This window comes from Xiphias gladius, chromosome 19, assembly GCF_016859285.1.
Source record: "Xiphias gladius isolate SHS-SW01 ecotype Sanya breed wild chromosome 19, ASM1685928v1, whole genome shotgun sequence".
NCBI classification, from domain to species: Eukaryota; Metazoa; Chordata; class Actinopteri; order Istiophoriformes; family Xiphiidae; genus Xiphias; species Xiphias gladius.
This window is the reverse complement of record NC_053418.1, coordinates 8,144,617-8,171,571: the sequence shown is the minus strand read 5'-3', so window position 1 is coordinate 8,171,571 and position 26,955 is coordinate 8,144,617. Positions and strand designations below refer to the sequence as shown.

At 40.1% G+C, this 26,955-nt stretch overlaps 1 protein-coding gene across 5 annotated transcripts in view; it reads left to right on the top strand.

The window, feature by feature from the left end:
- The window catches only part of LOC120805613 (transducin-like enhancer protein 4), a 37,500-nt gene extending 20,264 nt beyond the window's left edge, over positions 1-17,236 (top strand). For 4 of the 5 annotated variants that reach the window (XM_040156004.1, XM_040156003.1, XM_040156002.1 and 1 more), the window contains exons 8-20: positions 1,105-1,121; positions 6,738-6,860; positions 7,775-7,828; positions 7,936-8,088; positions 8,589-8,721; positions 9,100-9,287; positions 10,161-10,237; positions 10,400-10,649; positions 10,823-11,070; positions 12,318-12,465; positions 13,591-13,741; positions 15,063-15,139; positions 15,683-17,236. In XM_040156004.1, coding sequence (XP_040011938.1) covers positions 1,105-1,121; positions 6,738-6,860; positions 7,775-7,828; positions 7,936-8,088; positions 8,589-8,721; positions 9,100-9,287; positions 10,161-10,237; positions 10,400-10,649; positions 10,823-11,070; positions 12,318-12,465; positions 13,591-13,741; positions 15,063-15,139; positions 15,683-15,790 — 1,727 coding nt within the window. In that variant the 3' untranslated portion in view covers positions 15,791-17,236. Of the gene's footprint in view, positions 1-1,104; positions 1,122-6,737; positions 6,861-7,774; positions 7,829-7,935; positions 8,089-8,588; positions 8,722-9,099; positions 9,288-10,160; positions 10,238-10,399; positions 10,650-10,822; positions 11,071-12,317; positions 12,466-13,590; positions 13,742-15,062; positions 15,140-15,682 lie in introns of those variants that run through there. The other variant, XM_040156005.1, reaches the window with a different exon arrangement.
- The last annotated feature ends 9,719 nt before the right edge of the window (positions 17,237-26,955 follow it).

Sequence of the window (26,955 nt, the reverse complement as noted above, 5' to 3'; positions counted from 1 at the left end):
TGGATGTAGGGAGGAAGGGGGTTTTGTTATTTGTTTTTAACAAAGTTAGTTTTTAAATGCATTTCTTTACTGTAATTTCTGTTGCAAATTGGGTCACTTTGGTACCGAATCCAGTGTCATTTTAACCGTCTGAGCTCCTTAATTTACAAATCAGGCTACTTTTTTGGACAGTATCTCCATTAGCAGTATTGATGAGTTGACAGACAAACAGCTGATCATATGTACATAGCATGTATATTTAGGCCTGGTTAGATCAGGGTACTAGTCCTGATGTAGACAGGCCGTTTATACAAGTTATTAAATGATGCAGCACTTACATTGGAAAAGTGCAGTTCCTCTTTCTGCTGAGAGCTGATCGTTGTAGCAAATACGACTCAATGCACTAAAGGTACCTTTAGTTCTTGATTCATTACTGAGTTTAGTTTGCGTGACTCCTTGGTTTGGGTCTTTCTCTTTGATAAGAGAGTGCTCATGTTGTGAATGTGGTGGCCAATATAATTCTGTATTTCTGCTTTGTTGCCCTACATTTGACCTTGTTAACATGCTGCAGGCTAGCTTTCAAATGCTAATAAGTATTGATTAAAAATAAAAAAGTAAAATGCAGAATTCGCTGTTAGTCTTAGCTGGCATTAAAAGAGTACTCCACCAATTTAGCATCGTGCTTATATAACACTGTAGGATTTACAGTGGACTTGCAAGGATCAGAACTGGCGCGGCAGAAACAGAGATGTGTCGTCTTTTTTTATCCCGTGCATTCTTCTTCCTTGTCAAAACCTGATGCCGACATTACCCACAATGCAGCATGACCACCGGCAGCTCACTTGGAGATTTGGGTGCCTTATTTTAGTAGTGGCCAATGTAGCCTCGAGCTGCCCCTAACACTTGTAAACAGTATAAAAACCGGTGTTCCCAGGTAACGTGCTCATTAAGCAGAAGAATCGGCGGTAAAATAAAAATCCACCATTAGTTGTGTTGTTCTGTGTGTGTTTGTGTTTCATAATCTGTTACACTGTGTTTCTTTGCACGTGTTCTTGTGCCTGTTCTCCAGACATTAAATGCTTCAATCAGTAATTTTCCTTATTTTCTTGTCTCTTACCTTCTCAGACAGAGACTCAGTCAAGGTAAGCCCATTCTTTATTTCTACCCTTTGCAAAAAGACATGTTTGGAACATATCTTCATTTCTGTTCACTCTATTTAAGATCTTGCACCCTGCAATATAAATTGAAATACAGACAAGTAAACAGATTAATTGATTTTGCACACATTAGGCAGCAATTGCTTCTCTTTATTCATTTTTATTCTTCATAAACCTGCTCGTGGCTGAAATCTAATGTTATGCATAAAAGGCAAAGAACATGAAGTGAATTAAGTGGGTGATATATGAAACATGCCCTCCTACTTGAAAACTGTGTCGACAATGAAGGAAAAAGTAAACACATAAAACTACTTAAGACTGACATACACTGTACTGTGAGAGCACAAACATGTTATTATAATATGGTATGGAAAATATTAGAGAGAAAGGTATCACATCGAAAACAGTTGCTATTTTTAAAAGGTTTTTAATGTCAGGTCTTAGATTTTAAATAACATTTATACATTAAATATTTGATGTTAAAAAAAATTATGCCACACCTTCATATGTTCACACAAATTATCCATTCTAAAGTTTGTATGTATATTTAAAAAAAAAAAACTTGACTGCAGCTCATCACACTGATATTATTAAGTAATGATAAGACATGCATCCAAAATAAATAATAACTTCTATAAGAACTTTAGTTTCTTATAGAATATTGTCATTTATGTATTCTACACTTGTGCTCTGCAGAAAAATCATGTATTTGAAATATCTGATAAGTGAACATGGTGCCAAATTGGAAGAAAGACCGGGTGAAAGAGAAACCCCAAGATGCGCAAAGAAAAAAGCACAAGTCTTGTTAGTGAAGGAAGGAGGGAGCAGAAAGAGGCTGCACAATGGATCAGCGTAACTACCAGCGCTTGTAGTAATTACTCCCTTAAGCGGAGCTTTTTTTTTCCCAAGGCAAACATTTGGTTTGTTGAATACTCAATGAACAGATTAGCATTTCTTTATTCCAGCAGCCCGAGCTCACACACTATTACACACACACACACACATGCGTTAGTTTATCTTGTCATGTGTTTTCTTTGGTTTTTGGGAGTAGGTGGAGACAGAGGGAATGTTTTAATATGTTATCTCCTGCCCCCAATGTAGTATATCCTCCTCCCTACACACACACACACACACACACACACTGAGAGCTGTAGGCACCATGATGGGAGCGATTAGCAGTGTACGCGCGCGTGCGTGTGTTTGTGTGCGTGTGTATGTGTGTGTGAGGTCGTCAGAAATCAGCGGTAAAGATAGAGAGACCAGAATGATGAATGCTCTTCATTAGCACCCTGTGAGAACACACACACACACACACACACACACACACACGCGCGCACAGTGCTGCTCTTTGACATGGCGGCCAACAGTCACTTCATGAAACCAATAAGCCCCTTGTCAGTGGTCTACAGTTGCCTTGGCAACAGTCCACAGGCTACAGTCCGTGTGAATCGCACGAACATCTGTGCTTTAATGTCCTTGGCGTTAGCACCTCACACACTGACAAAGGTATGTAGACATACATGTGTGTCTGCATACTTATTGCTGACAGTACAAGCAGTCAGTTATGTAGTCATGGTGTGTTCAAGGACTGCACCTCCCTCAGGTGTGTTGTTGTAGTTCATGGGACTGAGTACACTTATCAAATGAAGCTAATTGTTGGTTCACTTACTGTATCAGCGCTAATTGATTTTTGCCTCTGGGGTTTTTGTGTACTCGTCATGATCCCCTTCAGTCCACCATGCGATGAATTCCCTTCATCTGAAAGTGCCCGCAAATAAGCAACGGATTCTTCTCTTTGATTATGTACTGTATGTTTAGAGAAAGGGGGGAAATTAATTCCTAAGGAGGCCACTTTCAAGTTTAGGCTGACCTTTACAATGAATCACCTGTTGAAGTAAACACACTGGAGCTTGTTGGTAGCCTGATCGCTGCAGTGGTAATCGGACTTCTTGGTTCTTTTCGTCTTGGTTTTTTAACTGGTGACTGAGATTTACAGTTGCAGTCTGCTTCTCTTTGTTACTGGTAGGACGTTCTTTCTAAAAAACCTGTATACAGCGTACAGTCTGGCCCTCCATGCTGTGTTGTCTGCAGGATAAGAACCAAACTGAGTTGAACAGAAGGATAGGAGGTGATGGATTAGACCAACTGACCTGAACCCAGGTTTTTTTGTTGGTGTGAACAGAGCCATCATTTTTGTGGATTAGTGCGTGAAAAAAAGTAAGATTTCCAAATAGTACGCACGTGGTAAGAAGCAAACTGGTGAAGTCTTGGTTAAGGGAAGGAAAGAGAAAACAGGGAAGGTGGAAGAGAAGAAAGAAGAGAAACGACGTAAAGATTTAATACACAGTAATGGCACTGTTCATACTGGATCCATTTAATATGTGGTACAAATGGCTGAATTTGCTGTGAATGTGTACAAATTATATTGTTTTTGAGAAAACAGTCTCAATACAGGGTCCATTTAGGAGCCGTTCTGGACTTTTTCAATAATATTTTTTTGTCTTGCCCAGATGACATGGAAATGTAGGTGTTCACATTTCCATCTTTTTCTGAGAACTTTATGCACCTCGCGTCCAAAGCTGAGGCTACTTTCTGTCCTTGGATACAGCAGTGGAGAAAACAATCTCACCTCAAGGCCCTTTTAATAGCTTTTCTGAAGCTTTTGGCCATAGTACATGATATTATATCCCATAAAACATTTTTATACTGCTTTTCTTTTAGCATTTTCAAGTGTTCATTTTTCTGATAGGTTTGCTTTTAGTTAGTTATTTGATGCTATAAAAATGGGGTGTGACGTCATGACTGACAGCTGTGCGTGTACTCGCCATTGTGTCGGGCGGGTACGTAGGCGGGACCTCAGTATCGCGCCTCAACCTGCGGATCACAACTGCGCAGACTCTGGCTCCAGATGACGTAACCAGAGCAAGATGGCAGCGCCCGTGTCCAGGATATTCTGGCTTCATTTTTGTACAGTGGGGGGAAGTGTGGAGACGTGTCGTCCATCTTTATTTACAGTCAGTGCCTTGGATCAGTAGGATTAATATGGGTGGGGAAATTGAAAGAGCAGCAGTTGAAAGTCCCTCGTTGCCGTCACTGAGGCGACTGTCCTTTATCAGCATCGTTTCAGCATGGTTCCCCAAAACACCATGTTTGTGTTCAGGTGACAAAGCCCTGTAGTGGCCAAAGTAATTACGGCGGGAGCAAAGGAGGAAGTCAGATGACCTTATTATAGAGTGACAAAGCTCACGTGAGAGAAAAAAACATCGAACCACGATCTGTCCCTAAACCTAACCAAGTTGTTTTTGTGCCTGAACTTAACCAGATCTCAACCACTGCATTGTCACATCCTGAAACAAATTTATTTGTTTTATTTTACAGTGATTTGTAATGGTTTTTAGATGGCACAGACAAAGATTTCCAGCAGATAGGGGCGTCACATCAGAAAACGCTTCTGTGTGTCATTCTGCAGGGCATGGACAGACAACATTTTTTGTCGTTAAAATTGGAGGACTTTTTTCCACTGAGGTGTCCTTGAGCAAGACCTTTTAAACCCCAACCACCCCAGAGGAGCTGCTCAGAGCCCAGCAGATCAGACTGGGGTTGTTGTACTGGGCAGCTTCCAGGTGCGAAAGTGTTTAACTGTATGAGTGTGATCAGGGCGTTCCTGAAAAAGTGCATTGGTTTCAGCAGTACTTGGACAAGTTCATCTTTAAAAAAAAAAAAAAGGAAAAGTGCTTAGAAGTAACACAAAACTTTACATTAATTATACATAAAGGTGATGACGGTTTATAATGCTGAAAACATCTGTACCGGCAGCAGGCTCAGACTCAGCTAATTAGCTTACTGAATGTAAACCCCTCTAATTTGTTTTTGAATTTATAAAGCAACCGAAAAATCCACACTGAGGTTTACTAGCCTTCAATCCATGATGCCCGAAAACATTACACCAGGGAGTCAGACTGTTTGTAAAACTGAAAAAAAAAAAAAAAAAGGACAACAGTGGAGGTTACAGGTATCATTACTGGGACTTGCAGAATCAATTTGAAATGGGAGGCAGATATAATTATGATGTGCTTGTAAATTAATGCTTTCGCCCAGCAACACCCGCACAGTTCTTCACACTCACATTGCTTCTACTGCCGGTGGAGCCTTCATTTGTCTCTGCAGCAAAATTAATTTGCCTTGATGTTTTTGAAAGAGCTAATTTGCAGGCTAATTAATCGAATCAGTCAGAGGGGGAGAGAGAGAGAGACAGAGGGAGAGAGAGAGAGAGAGAGAGAGAGCCTCATCCTGCTGTGTCTCACTCAAAACAGAGACACACATGTACACACTGACATCTCAATATTGTTTGCCCATACGGAGTACTAAAATGTAAACAGTTACAAGTGCTGCACGCACACACACACACACGCACACACACAAGCTCACACACGCACCAAGCCTCACTCCTCCCCCACAGAATCTTTGTCATCAACACTTGCAGCACGGCAAAGGGCAGTGGAAAGGTTACAAGCGTGAGTTAGTGGAAAGGTCGAGTTAAAGGTCCCGCTTTATTTTTCTTCTCTCTGTCTGTCGTCGCCCGGGTAAGGAGCGCCTCCCAATGAGAGAGAGAGATCAGCAGGGACAGGCAGAGCAAGAGCGGAAATGTTTAGTTGACCTTATTTTGATCTTTGCTTCTCAAAGAGGATTAATCCTTCAGTAATGGTATTTAAAGGATGCCATATTTGATTAAGAAAAGAAGAGACATCAATGGACCAACTTCCCGATCCCCCAGTTTCAAAATAATGCTGCTGAGTTCAAGCCACGCTGGTGTCGTCAAAGTGTGAAGGATGCAGCAAAGCTTTGGTATTGTATGATACGTTAAAAGGGAAAAGATTTTGACAGGCAGAGGTTTTAAAGTGATGTGAAAATCCAGCTGTGGGGTGAATCAGTTATTTTGTGTCTGCATGATTCATCTTTTGTCTTTCTGTTTGCACTGCTGACTGGCTGCACGCTTAGCGCCATATTTGTCTTAACTTAGTAGTACTGGAGAAGTCTCGGCACATTCTAAAGATTTGTAGAATATAAGTTCTAGCTCACATTTTGCTTTTCACTCTGTTCGGAGCAAAAGAAAAGTCATTTTTCCTCCGTCTATCAAGGTCTGTAGCAGCTAGTTTTGCCTTGAGAGTCATATCTCCCTCAGCTCTGCCTCCATTAGTCTTTACCGTGTGGTCTCAGTTCAACTTTGTTTCCTGTTCTTAGACTGTGTCCATTTACAGTTAGGTGCCCACTGGGGTTCAGCCTAAACTCGACTGGTATCTAGTCATGCAGATAGTTTTGGTTTTTGTTTGCGCAGTTCACAGAACTGCTTTTAAGACATATACTGTAGAGGTAGAAGCAGTTTTAACGGAGATGCAGTGCACATGTCACATACAGTACAATATGTGGTCAATTTTGGAGTAAACAGACTTTTCACCTTTCCGGGACAATTTTTACGCAGGTTTCTGGCCATGTTTTCCCTACTGTTATACGATGAGTTTTGGCCAATGCTGATGTGTTTTAGAAACAAATGATTATGTTTTCTTCATCTTCCATTAAGTATGCGTTTCTTGTTTCTTTCAGAGCTCATCTGTGTCTCCCTCAGCCAGTTTTCGGACCGGAGAGAAGCACCGGAGTTCGAGCGATTACTCCTCCGAAGGCAAGAAGCAGAAGACAGATGATAAGGAGTTGGCCTCCACACGCTACGTGAGTGAATATGTTGAATTCAGCCTTTTTCTGAGTTAAAGAGAAGATTTATCACTTAAACTTAATTTTTTTGAAGGAAACATCAGGGGAAGGGAGAACTTAATCTCTTGGTTCTCGTGTGATCACATCGCCCCTGTACTGCTAAAACTACATGAACTACACTTTTTGTCAAAATTGAGGTTAAACGGAAATATTCCCCATTTTAGAGATGAAAACAAGAGTTCCAACTTTGTAATATAAAATCCACGACATCCTGGCAGACAGCACTGTTCATGAAATTATTGAACACAAGCCACATTCAGTCCCATACTCTTTGATTTTTTTTTTTGGCCAGTTGGCAACAGAGAATTGAATTTTAACCCAGCACGTTGCAGTTTATGGCTTGTACCTCAGCTAAATGTGTCATCTGGAGTCTCTGCAATGGAGCCATTTTGACCATTTTAGCTAAATATTGTAACAAAATGTTTAAAAAAAAAGATACCGCATTAAAATTAACAGAGGAATGAACAAAAATAGTTTACGGTCCTCTTTCATAACCTTAATTAAGTCCTTGATTTTATGATAACCCTATTTCATTACCAAATGCGTAATTTCATTTAATATCAAATTAAAAGGGTGTTGTATTGGGTAACGCACTGATTATCTGTGCTTTTTATAGACAATTAATGTAGGCTAATGATTTTTTTTTTCCTGTCAAACATCAGCAAGTGGACATATAAGTTTTCAAGACCTGAACACCATCCATTTTATCCTAAGTAAAACATGCAGGCTGCACAGTTTCTGTGTTTCACAGTTTTCATTAAGAACAATGTAATTTAGCCTAGTCTATTTAGCAAACAAATGATTCCAAAATGTTTTCACCACAGTAAAATTAAGTAAAAGTCACTAATGCTTCGTCTCTGTGTCCATGCCAGGAAAGTGATGGAGAGAAGAGCGATGACAACTTGGTAGTGGACGTCTCCAACGAGGTACAAAACAGATTACCAGTATGGCATCTTCTGTGCTTCCCGATCAAAAAAATGAATAAATAAATCCATCTAACTCTGTCATCTTGGTCTGTGCTCACCCACCACAGGATCCAGTCTCTCCTCGAGGAAGTCCTGCCCACTCTCCGCGGGAGAACGGATTGGACAAAAGTCGCCTGTTGAAGAAGGATGCTCCCCTGAGTCCTTCCTCCATTGCCTCCTCGAGCAGCACACCTTCATCCAAGTCCAAAGAGATTAATTTGGTGAGTCATTTGGGTAATTATAGCCTTCTGATCATCTTTTTTTCATCAATTCTCAGGGTAGTTTTCTATTTTTAGGCATTTTGAAAAATGGAAAAAAATTTACGTAAATCATTGGAAAAAAATGTATAGAACAGAATGAAGGTTTCGGTGTTTAAGATGGTAAACTCTTGTTGGTCAAAAGATTATAAATTATAAATTGAATGTAAATAAAATGCAAACTCTAGGTAAAAAATCCTGGATTATATTGTATCAGGTGCAGAAAACGTAACAATATTTTTTATCGAATATCAATTTTATGAGTCATGAACTTAGTCAAAGCATGAGTGGTGCCTCTATTATTAAAAGTTTCCGTTGTGCTATTGAGTTTGGAAATGGTTGCTTGTGTCTTTTAGATCTAAAAAAAGCTTCTGCAAAGAGATATCTGCTGCATCTGAAGTCAGTGTTTAGACCAGTGTTTGAAACTTTTTTGATTAAGATTACTTTGCTCTTTTGTGTTCCAGAATGAGAAGTCCACAACACCTGTGTCCAAGTCCAGCACCCCAACATCCCGATCTGATGCCCCAACACCCAGCAGCACCTCCAACCCGGGCCTGAGGTCTGCACCTGGTAAACCGACAGGTGTCGAGACGCTGAGTGAGAGCTGCATCATATTCACTGCTTTGTGTAGTTTTATAGAGTAAACCTGGCCCGAATTTATATGACTTTTTTAAAGACCATGTAACCTTTCAAGTAATGCCTTGTGATGTTCATAGATTGTAACTGAGAATATAGTTTCCTGTACACACAGAATATCTTTAAGTAGAAAGTATAATAGATGTAGTTTGGCTTAAGCTGAATCAGAAATAGGGCCGTGCCATATTACTTTTACATGAGGGTACAGAGAAGAACAGTGGAAGTGAAAACCTTATATAAAAAACAACTCTTAAAAAACAACACCACACAGATAAAGTAGACACTCTGACCTCGGATGCAAATGTCACATCTTGCATCAGACAGTCTTTTGTCTCGCAGCCCCTGGTCTTCGCACGCCACTGGCCGTGCCCTGCTCGTACCCCGGGCCATTTGGTATGGTTCCTCACCCGGGTATGAACGGAGAGCTGAGCGGAGCCGGAGCAGCCTACACGGGCCTACATAACATCTCCCCACAGATGAGCGCGGTGGCTGCCGCTGCGGTGGCAGCTTACGGACGTACACAAGTGGTACGCGTAAAAAAACACAAACGCATACATTCTGTAAATGTAAACCTTAATACCTCAGTCAGTGTCCAAAATTAACTTTAAGAACTGGTTTAAAAAAAAATGAAACTACCATTTACAACTTATACAGAGAAAAATAAAATAAGATACAATAAAACAGTTTGGGATTTTGCTGCAATTTTTTCCATTTGAGATTGTTTTTAAATGTGACTTTTGACAACTGGATTTACAACCGTTGACGCCACATATGTAATCAGAAGATATTGAAAAAATGGCCTCAGATGGCAAACGACTGGAAAAATGTGCCCTGCGTGTAGCATGACTTCATCACGTAGTGTGATTTACAGGTCAAAAACATCTACATATCAAGATTAAACCAGGCTAAAATTGGGCTGAAAAGCAAAGTTTTTTAGATGTGTGGGTTACGTATTAACAGCCTCATTATATTTCAGTTGCAAGAATCTGCTTTACATTCAAATGTAATCATTTAACTACTGCTGAAACAACAGGTACATACGGTATACTGTATGTAACTTGGATGCCTAAAATCCCCTCTACTCTTCGACCAAACTTAGTTGGGCTTTAATTTTGGACGTTTAAAAATCCTTTTTATCACCGTATCAGTGCTTATGGACTGGTGGTTTTTTAGTTTATAGTACCCTCAGAAGCTGCAAACATTAGTATTACTTCATCTATTGTTTTAAAAGAAATGATAATTACAACTTAATGAGATTTACCTCTCTGTGACAGACAGACACACTGCTGTTCCCTTCTATTATATCATTTCAGTTCTAGTTTTTTTTTTTTTTTAAGCTGTTGTATATTGTTGAATTGCTCTTAAACTTAAACTTAAACTTAAACTCTCATGTTCTCTAGGTGGGATTTGATCCTCACCACCACATACGTGTCCCTGGCCTTCCTCCCAACCTGTCGGGCATTCCTGGTGGAAAACCGTACGTTTCCTGTCCTCATTCTCAGATGTTACAATTTCTCTAAGGAATGTCACAAAATGAACATTTATTCCGTCTTGTTTGCTTTTACCTTTCCTCCCACATCTCTCCCTCTCTTTACTCGCCATCTTTTCTCCCTTCTCGTGTCCCTTTTCCTTCCTTCAGAGCCTACTCCTTTCACGTGAGCGCTGATGGACAAATGCAGCCTGTGCCTTTTCCTCCGGATGCACTGATCGGCCCTGGCATCCCGCGCCACGCACGACAGATCAATACTCTCAGCCACGGGGAGGTGGTGTGCGCTGTCACCATCAGTAACCCGACGCGTCATGTCTACACCGGCGGAAAGGGCTGCGTCAAGGTGTGGGACATCAGTCACCCGGGAAACAAGACCCCCGTATCCCAGTTGGACTGCCTGGTGAGTGAGCTACAGTGACCCTTACATTCATGACACTGAAATGTTACATCATATTTGGTTAAAATACAGCACATCTTTCATTGTTTTACCTGTAGCTAACGCTTACAGCAACTAGTTTATTCATTTGTCCTTTTTAATGGCAGTAAAAAGTTTGTGTGTGTCGGTCACATCAGAACAGAGATAACTACATCCGCTCCTGTCGACTGCTTCCCGACGGGCGGACTCTCATTGTCGGGGGCGAGGCGAGTACATTGTCAATCTGGGACTTGGCCACACCAACTCCACGGATAAAAGCAGAGCTCACTTCGTCAGCACCCGCCTGTTACGCACTGGCCATCAGCCCCGACTCAAAGGTCTGCTTCTCCTGCTGCTCCGACGGAAACATAGCCGTCTGGGATCTTCACAACCAGACTCTGGTTAGGTATGGAGCTGGGAGTGTGGTGTGTAAGGATGGGAGTAATAGACGGTGCAATCACAGTTTGATGCCCACGATAATGTATCACAGTACAGTTGATTCTGCCATTCTCACTGCAACACAATTTATCTATACATTGTGATATCTGTGAAACTTAAGGAAGACCTACGCCTGAAACGCCAAAATAATTTTCGGGAAAGCAGCAATAGAATCAGTCAATCAAATAATCACTCATGTAAGTTTAACTTTTACAAAACTGGGATGAAACATTGTGAACTGTGTGTGCAACAAAGAGCCTTGAGTCTTAGCTATAAACTGGATAAAGGTTTAACTGCCAGAAACCAAAACTCAAATCCAATAAGTTTGTTGTTTAGCCCTTATATGTGGAGAATAATTTTTTTGAGTAACATTTACATTTTTTGTGCTGTCAGTGTTAGTCTATGTGCTATTTTATTGCTCTTTGTCCTCATTATGTGGGACAACAGGAAACCCGCTGCAAAACAGTTTTAACTGAGTCGACCTGGTAGTTTGTTCATTGCCTCGCTGTTTTTCCCGCTAAAAATAATAAAACTAAATGAAAATGAAATGGATAAAACAAATTTCAGAGTTAAAACGTCTGTCCCAAAAATTCATCCCTTAGCTGACCGGTTTGGATTAGCAACTGTAATTTCACCATCAAACCCAGTGACAATAACTCTAATCTTGGAGGTAAACAGGTAATTCCGCTAACTTTATCAATGTGAGCATCTATTGAGTAGCAAGTTGACAGCTGATATAATTACTTGTAATTATTCACTACGGTGTCAACATTGGCCACTGTCAAAAACAGTTCCGACGTGCCACTGTATTGGTCCTTGCATATTTACACTACCGTTACTTACCCATGTGTGATCTATGCCAGAGAGTGTGTAGGTTTTAAGTTCAGCCAGTCACTTAATCATCCCGCAGTATCACTGATAAGGTCTCCCGTCGCTTGCAGAAGCTGTGGCAATCACTCAGTCGCTGCTCAGCAGTTTATGGATTGTACTCGGGGAGTATTTCTGTGTATTCTTGTGCCTCCAAAATTCCTTCAACAAGTCTTTCAACCTGAGGCCTACAAAATAAAACTGTGAAGATGCATTCTTTCCTTTTTGCTATTTTAAGAGCATCTCTTGTCTCCAAGGCAAGATACAGATATTCATATGTGTTCTTCGATTTTGATGAACACTCTCTTGTCGGGTTTGGGTTTGTCTGACTCTTGTGTTTTTCTGCAGGCAGTTCCAGGGCCACACCGATGGGGCCAGCTGTATAGATATCTCTAATGATGGGACCAAGCTTTGGACTGGAGGTCTGGATAACACCGTCCGGTCCTGGGACCTGAGAGAGGGACGGCAGCTGCAACAGCATGACTTCACGTCCCAGGTACACAGGACACTCCACACGCAAAACATACACTTCTATTAGTGCTATTAAATGTACAGTTATAATGTATGTTATCTCAGTAACTTAAACTAGCTTTTTTTAGGACCTGCTGTTGTCACCATGTGTCTGCTAAACATCTGTGTGGTTTGTGTAGCCGTAGTGTGGGATAATTTCAGTCCCACCAGCAGTTTGCAGGTGTAAGTTATGTGACCGAAAGGTTTGGTTCTGTACAGTTTTTTTATTATTTTGTGATTAAACAAAAATGCAAAAGATTGATGAAAATCATGCACCACAGGACAAGTCACAGCTATTTGCAGTTTGTGTGATTACACTCTCAGGCTTTGATTTACTGCAGTGGTTGCCATGCTCAGTTCATAACGTTTAACCCACGCTAATGTCCAGACTGAGCTCTGGTTTTTTTGGCCTGTCATCAGATACCTTTAACGCTAATGATACCGGCAGTTAGAATTTTGCTTTTCCAGGTGAGTAGAAGAGCAGTTATGAGCAGACCATTACTGCAATTTTCCTGAAAAGACCCATTTCACAATCTCAGTGTGCGCAGGACGAGGTAAGTGTGCATTAAAGAGAGCTCAGAGAGGGTAGGGCAGACAGGGAGAGCCATAGCCAATAGAAGGCGTTTGCTTTCCAATGATAGCTTTTCTAACCTCCAAAAACTGCTTCACTCCATGGGTTTTGCAAAAAAACAAAAAACAAAAAAAAAACAGAATGTATATGCCCTGTATGTTTTTTGGTCTATATAAGCTGAAAGAAATTTTGTAGAGGTTTGTGTAAATCATCCACCCACCTCGTGTTTTTTTTTTTTTTTTTGCTTTGACCAACAGTCCTGCTGGAAGGATTGTTGCATACTCAATACGATTTTAGAAACTGAAGCCGCCATCTGTCTTGACAGATTAGTAAATCAGGGACTGAAATGTTTATGACGGTGTAGAAAAGCAAACAGTGGACCTTTGCCAGCATTCATGGCTATGGTAATATCATTACCCACCCCCACAGACGAGCACAATCTCCACGCACTCAAAAAATTCCTGGAGTAGACTAATATAAGAGATGATGTACATAAACTATAAGAGATATGACTACCATAACTGTTGGGTTTGGTTGCAGATCTTCTCGCTGGGATACTGTCCAACGGGCGAGTGGCTGGCAGTAGGGATGGAGAACAGTAATGTGGAGGTCCTACATGTCACCAAACCTGACAAGTACCAGCTCCACCTGCATGAAAGCTGTGTGCTTTCACTCAGATTTGCTCACTGTGGTAAGAATGAACCGATCTATTAAGATAACCAGTATTTTTGAAAAAGTCTTACAGGAAGGAAATGAATGCACGTACCAAGTCTCGGGGAAATTGGCCTGTTGATCAGATTATGTGTGAATTGATGAGAACTGTCGATGTCTTGCTTTAACATTAACTTAACTATGCTGAGTGATAATGTGCACTAGAGAAAATCACAATTTGTAGTAGGTCTATAGCGCAACATGGTAAGCAAGGGAGATGGGAATGTGTCTAAATGTGGCAGGTGGCAAAATAATGACACAGGGAGGCGTTGTACTGCCAGAAATCGAGCTGAACCAAGCTAAAAGAACATAAATATCCAAACCAACAATGACTTGGTAGTACTGAAGATCAGCCAACATAGTTTAGGCTAAAAGGGTGTTAGCTTGGAGCACCAGTATGAATAATCTACTACAACAAAGGATATTAATCTTAACATTTTCATCACTTAATGAATAAATTTGCCAACAGGCCAGTCTCCCAGAATCTTCATCACATCTAGCTAGATGTTTTATTTTGAAGCCACCAGTTTGTCTGTGTGGTAGATGACTACTGTAGGATCAAACTGATGTTTCTGAAGTTTTTTAGTTATAAAAATCTGGAGAAAAAAAAAAGTTTAGTTATTGGTGGATCAAGTCGCCCTCTAGTGGTTAAAATAAGAAGCTGGTGTTCAGTTGCTGCACTCTGTGATCATTTGATCACATTACTTTGTAATCATTTTTTACACCCACCGTATAAAACCACCCTGCGCCCCCTCTCATTTTAACACAGTCTTTCTTTCTTTCAACACAGCATTCAACATTTTCTACGCAGTTTCAACTTTCAGTCTCCACTGAAATGTGCAGTGTGTGACTGTCAGTTAACTTATCTACATAGTTTCTTAGATTTCAGCACCTGATGTATCCCAGATAGAGACGTTCTTTAACAGTGAGCTCTTCCAATAAATGGAGTTGCCACTGCACTAGATGTCAATTATCTACCCACCATAACTGAGCTACTACAGAGCTACTAAGACTGAACTACAGACTCGATAGACAATCAAGACGAGATTTGTTTTCAGCCAGTTGTTGTGCCAATTCATTAACTGTCCTTTGAATTAGCAGCTGCACCCTCAGACCAGATAATTATTGTGCTTTAATATGTCAGTTTCCATTAGCATCAGTGTCCATTGGCATCACTCATGTTTTGGCAAAAGCTTTTATTGAAGAAAAAATAGCTGTTTGGGTAAAATGTTTAACACTTGGGGCAAAGGTTGTTTTTTTTTTTCTTGAGGTGGCCTAATGTGGTTTACCATCCTCTGCAGGGAAATGGTTTGTGAGCACAGGAAAAGACAATCTGCTCAACGCATGGAGAACCCCATATGGAGCCAGCATATTCCAGGTAAGTGTGGAAGAACACACAACAAGAATATAAACATGTGTTACAGGCAGCTGAGAGGCAAAATACAACACAGTCTAATAGCCAGGAGGTTACAGATTGTATGGAAATATCTTTAAGAAAGGCATCAGACACCTTTCTGCTCATTGACTGTCAGCTTTTGTGGGAAGATGGTCAGTAAAAAAGTGAAATGTTTAATTATAGATAGGACAGGTAGTGAGGGTGTACACACAAGTCGAGGTGCTGAATACAGATAAAATCAGAAGTCTTAAAAAGTAAAAGTGTAGCCACACACTCAGCTCCCATTCTGACTATATAACAAATATTTAAACAAGAAGCCTTCATCAGGGTCCCAAAAAGAAAAAGTCGAAGTTGCAGTCGGAGCCAAACGTGTAACTGCACTTGAGCTTTCCACAGGTATTGTGGACTGGATGGAGAAATAATCAGATCAAGTCTTCTGTTCAACGGCTGTCTGTCACACAGAGAGCCTTCATCCTTTTGGGCTTTTTCTCAGTGTCAAGCACACATCTTTTATTCTCTTTACAGTCAAAGGAGTCGTCCTCAGTGCTGAGCTGCGACATCTCCATAGATGACAAGTACATCGTGACGGGCTCAGGAGATAAGAAAGCAACAGTCTACGAGGTCATCTACTAGGAGGGCTGCAGTCATTAAACAACAAGGCTGTCCTTCCATCCAGACACTCCGCGATATCTCCATCACCTACGTACAATTTTTGATGTGTATATAAAATGGATTTGGAAGGAACAAACCAAACATTTTCTCACGAGTCTTTCTTGGACCATGACCTTTGGAACTCCTGGCTGGTCGTGGATCAAAACGAACAAGCAGAACCAAGCACAGGGATGTTGTTTTTAAAGAGTGGCTTTGCGTTGTTGCGAGGATGAGCGAATGTCCATGTGCGCTACGTCTGGAGTGGATGCTGCCGTTACAGCTTTGGCCAGATAACATTCCTTTATGTGACCCTTTTTGTGTAAGCGTCTGATATATTTGTTTTTTTCCAACATGTAGACAAGCGGCTGTATCACAAGCATCACTGATCACATATACTACTTTGCCTATGTGCTTTGTGTATATCTTATATAAACTAGGTGGCAGAGTAGGGCCGAACCATTCCTGGCCGACTCAAGAATATCTGGAAAAATACTGATTTTTCGCAGCATAACCATGACTAAAAATGAGGGGATTACTATAGTGTCAATGTTAAGATCATGGCACAGGTCTCCTCTCAAAACCCAACACCCTTGTTGTCGTCGTCTGCTGCTGACCTTAATTCACGTCCTGACATCACCGGTGCTCCCCTTGTTTCTGAGCTTAATTGCATCCTGCAGGCGTGTGGCGTTAATTTGCGAGGATGACACAGTTCTCCAGAGGACACGGGATACACAGGAGTAGCCATTACGCACACGTGAACGTGTTGGTGAAAGCAAATATAGGAGTGACTTCATTCGAAAACAACTTACTGTGGATATTTGTGTAAAAATGGTAATTTTCCGTATTTTGATGAATTGTTTTTAGTAAAGTAATGTCTAAAGGCAATATATTAATTTTCTTTTGTTGATTATGTCTTGCCCTCACGCTCAGTATGTTATTACCTCATACCAAATTTGCCTTTTTTTTTTTTACATTTTTTTATTTTCTTTCTGGCATAACTATCTAAACATCAGCCTTGCACATGAGAAAAGCTCTTAACTTTATGTGGAAGATTACAGCCTATTCAAAAAAAGGTTGCTTAATATCTCACGTAACCTTGACAAGATGGTAGACTAACAACATTTAGCTCCTACAAGGACTGACAAACAGCGCCCACATGATACAAACAGTGGCATTGTCCAGAGCGGAGTGGTATGGCATTTTGGGAAATACACCTTGTAGCTCTTCTTGTCAAGATTTGGATGAGAAGATCAATACCACTCTCATGTCTGTACACTAAATATAACGCTCCAGTCAGCTTAGCTTAGCATAAAGACTGGAAGCAGGGTGGAAAGCTTTGCTCTGTCCAAAAACAACACATGCCCCCTAGCAGCTTGTCGTCTTGTCGTCCCCGTGAGGTTGCAGGGAAACCAGGAGTGAATAGTCTGGCGCACAGCTCTCTGTAAAACCACAACTTTTCAACATTTTTACTCTTTGGTTTTTTGTGTGATTAAATACATGTTTTCAGTCTTTGTGCTAAGCTAAGCAAACCAGCTGCTGGCTGTCGCCTCATATCTAACGAACAAACATGAGAGTGGTATGGATCTTCTCACGAGTTTGTGTCTGCTGCCTCCGACATTTCTTTTCCGCCCATTTTCCTTAGATATTTCTATTTATTTTTGTGATCCTCTGTCATCTTCATCTGTGTGTATATGTGTGTGTTGTGTGTACAGTATGTGTATGTGTGTTTTGAAAACAAACTAAACTAACAAGACTGCCCTCAGTGCCCTCGCTACAGACTGACCTTTGCACTTGGTTCTGCCCCTTAAGTTCAGACTCCTCTGGATGCTGACTGGATTCTGTCTGACAGATTTCAGTAAAACTGTTTGGTGTTGGGAGGTCAACTGGCCCTGCATTTCCTGCCCGGATTTTCTGTTAAGACGTTTGGGCATTTATTTGAAAAACACGTGGTCAGCACTATGGTCACGACTTCTCTTGGATTTACTTCTGTTGGCTTGTAGAAATAACACAGTGCCTTTATACTGCTACGCATCTGACTCCATTTCGTCCTGCCGTATGTTCTACTACACGATGAGCTGAAACCTGATGGACTCTGTTGGAGTGGTTTTTAACAATTGCTGTCCTTGAGTTTACAACTTGCAACATTTTAGGATAGATTTTATTTTAAAAAAAAGATCAGTTATCAGCAAAGTAACATAAACGGAGATTATCCAGTTTGGTTTGCATCAGTTGTCTGTTGTCCCCGTTTGAAATAATCAGTACCAAACTTCTCTTTGTTTCGCCTGCTTTGCTGAAAACATGCACGTGAATTACATGGTTCATGGCTACTGCTGTTTCAGTCTCATTTGTTTGAAGCATGGTGCTGTTAACCAGAAGTTTTGGAGCTATGTTATTCTTTGCACCACTTTTTTATTCCGCTTTCAAACTTTGTCCTTGTTGCCACTGAAATTCTGTTGCATAGCTACAACACAACACCCATTTGACTCTCTTCTACAGGTAGACACACACATCCAAAAACACATCAGCAGTTACTGGCAGGGATTTACGTCTCTCCTAGGTTCCGATCCATCCCTCATTAACCACCCATACCTAATGTCAACTATCCTCAATCTCGATTTAAACAGCCATTTTGAACTTTCTAACTAAACTTAACTATCTGGAGGCTCAGTCTTAAACATAATCATTTTAAAATATGTGCCTAAACCCAACCTCCTGGTTTAGCTACCGCCAATAAATTTTGTGTGATCCATAATTTCACCCAAATCACCAAAAGTTTTTGTGTGTGGTTTTTTTTTTTTAGCTGAGTGATTTAGAAATGTAAATACAGAGACAGAAACAGAGACTGAAATCATGTGTATTGCTATGTTAATGCCACAACCTGCATATTTTAGCTTTATCGTCCAATTCAACGCCCATTGAGTGAAAAACAGTGTTCAGATGGCAAGTGAGGAAAGAAAGAAAAAAAAAAAAACGCTAAACAGGGGGAGGCTTTCCAGTGGATCTAGTGTTTGTTGGAATAAAACTGAAAATGTAATAACTCATCTCATACGTACTAGAACATGTTATTGTCATGTTACTCAAAGCTGTCCTGTAACATGGATAATGTCACCTTTTTGCCATTTGAATTAGATGTGAAATAGCCTATCACTGTAAATTTCACTGACTCAGTTTCTTCCTTTCCTTTCAAAAGGACACCCTCTGATAGTAATGACTATCTTAGAAAAGATAAAAGTGACGACAACCAGGACCAAACGACATTTAATGGTTTATCTCTCTGGTTTACTTTCCAAACTGATGAAGAGAGCAGTCCTCACGCTCAGTACTAATCTGCCTGAGACCTACCTATCTGGCTTTACTTACATATAGATGTAAAGATCTAATAAGTGAGTTTGAGTCAAGCTGGGAAGCTCATATGCAAGTATGAACTCCTCCTCTAAGGTTCTGAGCCCATCTTAAAGCTCTTTGCAGAAAAATCAATGTACATCAGTTTTTAAAAGGCTTGATACTGTATTGATTTTTTTTTTTTTTTTTTTTTTTTTTAGTTAAATGCCAAGGAGAAGCATACCTGAAGATGATCAGCTCTTTGTTCAAGTTTCTTTACAACATTGTTTTTTTTGCAGCTGTGACACAGACAGATCTGTACTGATGTTTCAGTTTTAGAATTGTTTTTGTACATTTACTCAGTTTTATGGGAAATTACACGTACTGTCTGTACAAATATCTACAGTATGTGACACAGTTCAAGAAACTACTGATAACTAGTGCACTGATGTGAATGCAAAGGTGCATTTTGCAGTGTAGTCACTTCTTAAGAAAAACAGTCTTATGGATGTCATACAGGCGAGACCATATGAAAGATATTACCTTGATACATCTGATATTTTTATGATTTTTCTGACAGCCACACACAGAGACACTGTGCATTCAAAAGACTGGTCATGATAACTGTTTGTTTTTCCACAGTATTTGCCTTATGTTTTGCTTTCTTTCCAAAATCCGATACATTTCTGTGTTTGCAGCAGTCAGCTACGCTTTCAAATTAATATGACAATTAATTCGCTTTGCTGTCATGGACATCTCTGCTGTGCTTTCTGCTTTTGAATGAGTCATAAAATCCGTTGGCGCCTTCCTGTACTGTATCTAATACTCTGAAACTATCGTCCCCATTAATAGTGGAAAAAAAATAAGATTCATTTTGGTTGTACTCGCGCTCATGTCAAGAGTCGAACCTGAATGTTACTTGTCTTATCTGATTGCTACAAGTTAGCTGGCTAACATGACCTGTTACAGAAATAATGTTATGTACAATAATGATGTGTTGAGCATTTAGCTTGACTGGACTCATGAAGGTATTATGAATATACTGTAAACATGTAATAATTCAAGCTTACAGTGAAACTTCCTGTTGCTAGTTGAGCTTTTTTTTTCTTCAATACAAAATGCCTTTGCTCTCTTTTTTCTAGTCTGTGGTTGATTTTATTAAATTATTGTGTGGAGTATTTCGCCTGAGCCTCATTCATCTGCAAGGCCTGTGCTGGATTTTCATCATTTAGTATTTATGTTATTAACAAATAGCCTAATGCAATTAATTACAATGAAAATGTTCGTGACAGAACACTTGACTTATCCATTGGTCTACACATGCCGTATTTCATTCCTCGATTCACACATTTCTGTACGGCAACCTGTAAATTGACTCATTGTCAACCTGCCTCTTTTCTGTGCATGCCCAGGGCATTAATATTCTAAAGCTTTCCTTTACAGTTGAATATTGCTATTACGCCAGTACCTTGGGAAAACGTCTGCCACAAGCAGAAGTTAGTTCTGTATTATGGGTTATTTCTATTGAGCTCTGGTTCTTTATAACTCTTTATATCTGTTCAAGATGCTCTGCCCTTGAGAGAAACTAACAGTACAGCACAGCTATGTGGGGGGAAAAAAAACAGAACAACAGGTTCTAGTTTGTCCTTTGATTTGTTTACTTTTCAGCTGTGGACTTTAGACTAAATTCTTCTCTACTGCATCCCTAACCTACTTTTGAATTTTTTAACCAATGCACTGATTCTGAATCTCTGTCCTTCTTTCTTTTTTGCCTAGTCAAAAAGCAGATACTTGTCTGAATACACCTGACGCATGAAGTGTCCACATTGTATCTTCTAAGGCCAAGCACCAGTCGGGTTGATTCCATAACTTGACTGGCATTTTCACCCCAAACCATTTTCCAGGTGTTATCACTTTGTCTACATTCACTACAATCAACCACAGCGCTGGTAAAAACCAAAATATTTGTATCAAACAGCAATTAAATACCGTAAGTAGTAACGGTGGTGGATGATATGGACAACTCTAATATCACAATAATTATCACAATAAATCATCTGTGTTCACTTTGACGTATGGTGTGACAAAATTTTTCCGCCAAAAAAGCTTTGGATTTTGACTCCTAGTTTGTAGCAGGCATTTTCCACATCCATATTAAATGAGCTGTGAGAAACAAGGGTTTCAAGTGTTTTAGTGTGGCATTTTAGTGCAAGCTGACAGGTCAGCGCTAGTCTCTGTCTGACCTCCCATTGTGAACGTGCTGTGTTCACGCAGAGCACAGCGCTGGACTGTGGAAGTGGATTAAGTGATCTAAGTGAGGGCTGTGGAGGAGTACGCTCCACCATTACAGTGAATGATACTCCTGTTACAGCTCTCCAACCAGCACTTCAAACAGCCAAAAGTGGGAGAGAAGGAGGAAAGGTGGGGATGCAATGTGGGAATGAGCCACCCTACTTCAACATTTTATATTAAGAGCACTTGCAGCTTGCAAATTGCCCACTTTCCTGACAGACACAGAAGTTGGATTAAGCAAACAGGCCACACAATAGCAAGATGGTGTTAGCTTGCATGTGCTGAATCACCTTGCTGGTACATTTGGCTCATAAAGCTGAAAAGATTAATTTTCTAACGTAACGAGACTGCAAATTTGGATTTTCGTGACCAGCGCTGTCACATTTACTCTCCTTCCAAAGACCTTCATGACCATTTTAGTGACCTCAGAGTCTGCTGGCTTAATGTTTGCCAAGTGCCTCTTCACAGAACCAGTACAATACTCCACTAACTTCAGAGCACTGTCAGGCTCACTCTTAATTAATTCACTGTTTTAGAGCAGTGAAAGCCCACTCTGGAAGAGGATTATTAACGCAACGGAGTGAATATTTTCTGCAGTTCAAAACAAAGTGTGTGGTGCCCTCCTTTAGAATACAGCTCACTGCAAGAGCAGTGAACAAGAGTTTACAGTCACGCCAGCAGCTCGGTTCCTTCAGCTCAACGCTAACATCAGCATGCTAATATGCTAACATGCCGATGTTAGCCATCTCAGTTTAGCATGTTAGCATGCCGAAATGTACAAATGGGCACTGAACACACATTAGGGATGAGGCTAACGGGAGTTTTCTCATAAACCAAAGTCTTAATCAGAATAAAAAAAACCTGATGATGGTGCTATATGGAAAAGCTAGCGAAGCTGAAAACAAAGAACATGAAGCTCTCCTTCACAACTCACTGCCAAACTTTTTTTTTTTTTTTTTTTGTGACAAATATGGCAAAACACCACAGAATACTGTCATTGAAACCAAAGGGTCCAAACAGGAAACACAGCACCAATTGACTCGAGTGAGAGCTAATCAGTAAAATAAACCACAAATTATACTAGCATCCAACATAAACCACATTGGATTTTATTTCATCACCAATTAATGCATAGTCAAATTTATTTTCGTTCCAGTCACTACATCAGAAAGGCTTTCTTGCCCTCTAAGGACAGATTAAACCGCTTTATGAAAGTACCCTTTCTTTTGGCACAGCACCAGTCGTGGTTGCTAGGAGATTTTTTTTTTTTTTTTTTTTTTTTTTAACAAAACCTCAACACCTGATTAGAGGAATGGTGAGTTTGGTGAACAACATCCCTCCTTTCCAGTGACTGTATTGTGTTTTGATCATAGAACCTCTGCTGAACATAAAACCATTGGTCATTCTTTTGATGGGACACACAAAATCCCAGGAGACAGCGGTGGATATGCTGCTGTGTATCTCTGGTCTTTTATTCCCTTAGAAGACACATTCTGCACAACAAGGGACAATAACCCCTGGAAATGCCAGGATTTTTTTCACTAAAATAAAATGAATGAAAATAGATGAATTGCTCTGACCACCGGTAATGTAAGGCTTTTGTACTCTTTCAGTACTCTTAAGTATTAGCTGTGAACAAGGCAATTTAATAATTCCTGTCAGGCCTCAAGAAGTTACTTTAAAAGCCAGGATCAGAAAAACTCTGCTCTCAGATGGTAATAAAGGAAGAGTAACCTTTGCCTAATATGAGAGAACACGCTTTTCCCAACCTTTTTCCAGACTAACAGCAAATAAACAAAGGTATAACAAGCAAGACAATAACTCAATGTGGCATTTTATATAGCATTGCTTCAACAAGATTGCTAGCATTTCTGCCGACCTATTAACATGGGAACTCATGGAATGAAAGTTAATTTCTGGCAGTGCCTGTACCAAAAAATACAAAAGAAATAAAAATGATTACCCAAGTGCAGCAAAAATGTGTGAGTACACCAGGAGGGTGAGATAAGTAAAGAAAAAATTCATGTGAATAGACATTTGTTCTTTTGGTATTTGGAAGGACAGGTTATGTCATGTATGTAGGATGTACTTTAGTGTATTTTTAATGGGATTATATCACAGCTTTGAGCCTCGTAGTGTTCTCTCTAATGGCCTTGTATTGCATTTGAACTCACTCAAATCTGTCCTTGTCATACCTGACTTTCTAATTTTCATCTCCTCCCATTTCCACCTCACCGGTCCCATCACATCCCTGAAAAAGATTGGATGGGGGTACATAGTAGGGAGCATGTCCATCAGCTTATCCGTCGAAGTAAATTTGACCGTGATCCCGTAATGAGATGAAAGATTTGTAAGGATCTTTATTCATTTGAACGATTCAAAGGGACATTTCTCGCAACAACTGATGCTGCTAACAATTTCCTGCCCTGTTACAGGGAGGACTGATGATTAATTCATGTCTCAGCCGTCTTAACGAGGTTGTGCCCGTTAGTGGGTGGGAAGTGTGTGTGTGTGTGTGTGTGGGGGGCACTCTGCGGTGCTTTGATATCCTACATTCAAGGCTGTGTCACACATTAATGACTTCTTTGAGCTGTGAAACGAGCATCATTATCTCTTTCCAAAAAGGGAAAGATGAGAGATTTCAGCTCAGCTTGTAGAAAGACAGGGGAGGAATCAGTCAGTGGGTGTGTGTGTGTGTGTGTGTGTGTGTGTGTGTGTATGTGTGTGTGAGTGACAGGGTGACACTTGAGCATTGCACTGCAACTTGCATCTGAGGGAAAGGATGGAAGAAGCAGCTTTTTCTGTTTTCTACAGTTCAACCCAAACAGTAATTGATGCTGTTAAATCACATTTAAGTGGATACAATTAAATAGGTATTTACAGTAAAACCTGTCTCTTGATTTACTTTTTTGAAATTGAGTTAAAGGGGTACTCTCTTATTTCATATTGTTATTTTTCATTAGACTCCCCATTGGTACTTAAGTAAACTGACCATCAGGTGTAGAATGGATGGAACGCCCCTTTAACTTGTATTCATCTTAAGATCTTTGGAAGTGATGCTAAAACATTACTCTTTTGATACTTAACTTTCAGAAATATAAAAATATTAGATATAGTAACATACAAAATGAAATGCAATCTGGCACAATGCCATTTCAGACAGTGAACTGTAAAACTCCCTGATATGCTGTGGTGTTCCCAGAGACTTTGCTAAAACCTTTGCCTGACCCTATGGTTTTCCCTAAATATCATGACCAAAGGATACCTTGTTCTTTCTTTCTTTTTCATCCAACCCATGTGTGCTATTCAACCACTTTGCTGCACTCAACTCCCAGTCATCAAAATATTTTATTTATTAATTTTTTTTTTTTTTTTAACATTTAAGAGGCTTTTCATGCCTCAACATCTATTCTGTCACTTCACTGCTGCGGCAGTGAGAGTGGTTCAAAGGTCACGGCAAAGTAGAGAGAGCTGGATGAGTGAGAGGGTTTAAGTTCACACAGAGAGTGGAGGATTGTGTATTTCCTAAGAAAACAGGAGCAGCCATTTGAGTGGAGGTCATGGACATTTCTATGCATGCTGATAGAATAGGTGGAAGCGTTGGAGGAGAAAGGCCTCTTAAAACTAAATGAACCAAAAGCTCTTGGTTTGAATGCTCTTCAGCCTATACTCTGCCAAATGTACTCTACCTCGAATAAAGCACTCGGGTCAGAAGGGATGTTTTTTGAAGCTTTTAGGCTAACTCTGATTCCCACTCAAAACCAACTTTAGTTCCCATTTCTAGGTGAAACAAGGCCTTTTCTCTGCATTGGTTTCAGTGTTACTCTGGCATGTTTCTGTCTACACACTGGGAGACCCTCAGTGATTAAATGCATTTGTCTGAGGGTCGCTTTGCCGTCAACATGCCCACGGCCAAAATGTATATATTAAAAATGAAAGAAACCCGGCAAAATGCATGAGAAAAGAGTGATGCTCAAAGTTTTGTTTATAATGAGTGAAAATTAAAATGTTACTGAGAAGAAACTCCCTGCCTTTAAAGAAATGTTATATGCAGTCATATGATATCTTATATTTTATTTTCAGTTACATTCTGACTTTTTAGTGCATTCAACAAAAAGATCTCGGTATCTGTCAGATGAATTGTATGGACAATCACACACACACACACACACACACACACACACACACACACACACACACACACACACACACACACACACACACACACACACACACACACAAACTGATTTCAAGGGTGTCATGCTCTTAAAATCCACATGGTGGCAGCCTGGATGTGCACAATTATTCTCCACAATTAAATTCCACCCAGCAGTTTACAATGTTATGGCTTTAAAAACCAATGTTTAGTTTTACTTGATCAGTTCAATTGTAAATGATTACCAAATGCGACAGCGTGGCTGTTATTGTTTTCACCTTGTGAGTCTGTGTATGTGTGTGTGTGTCTGTCCTCATGGCAAAATGAGGTCCTGGAGACACCTACTATAGCAGGAACTACCACAGAGGCGGTTTTGAGTACTTTGGCAGCTGTTTATATGTCTCTCTGTCTGTCTGTGGACTGATTTTGTCACCATGACAGCGTCACAACTGTGCAAGATACAGTCAAGAAACTTTTCAGACGTGTAGCTGAGATCACAATGAAGGCCGGTGGGTGAGGTCCGACCCATGAGTACCGAGTTCTCACGTAATAATGTAGTAATGATTACTGAGTGCTCATGGGTTGGAACGTCCACATGTTGACGGCATTACAGTTGGTAAGATCTGGTTGCAAGATGGTCTCTAGAAGATATAAGCCAGTCAACTGATTATAATTTAGTGGCATATACATGAGTGGTGATGTATATCTATTTTTTCTTTTCAAACAGAATGTGACGTTTACTTTTTTTTTGAGCAGTTCATGGGAAAAGAACAGAAGATGTACTTAAGTGTGAATGTTCATTCTTGACCTTGGGAATAGTATATACATAAAATTATTGTACCTCAAGGACTATTTACCGGCTTTTCCAGAGCTTTCAACCACACATTATGGTCGTCATTCATAAAATACAGTTGAACGCTCCGGAAAAAAACTAGCACCTAGACCTCGAGGAAAGATACAGTACTTTGCGATAGTTACACATTTTAGATGTTTAGATTTTCATTCATCATGCAAAACCATCAGGGAGGTGTCTGATCAGTCCCAAATTCATTCTGCAGCATAACGATGAGCACAAACATACAGCCAGAGTCATAAAGAACTATATTCAGTGATAAGAAGAACATTTAGGCAAGATAAACTACTGTTTTCTTGTGTGATCATGTTTAAACTAATCTCTCAATTCTGTCAAATCTAAAAAAAAACAAAAACAAAAAACAAATCTTCTTCTAAGTCTTGAGTAAACTTAGACTATAACACTCCACTGGCAGGATGTTAATGCAGTTTCTAAACATTTCCAGCAATTTGAAAAGGTGTTTTGTGCATGTAACCAATTTATATAAACAGCAGGTGGCGATGTGGAGCTTCACTCTTACTAGCA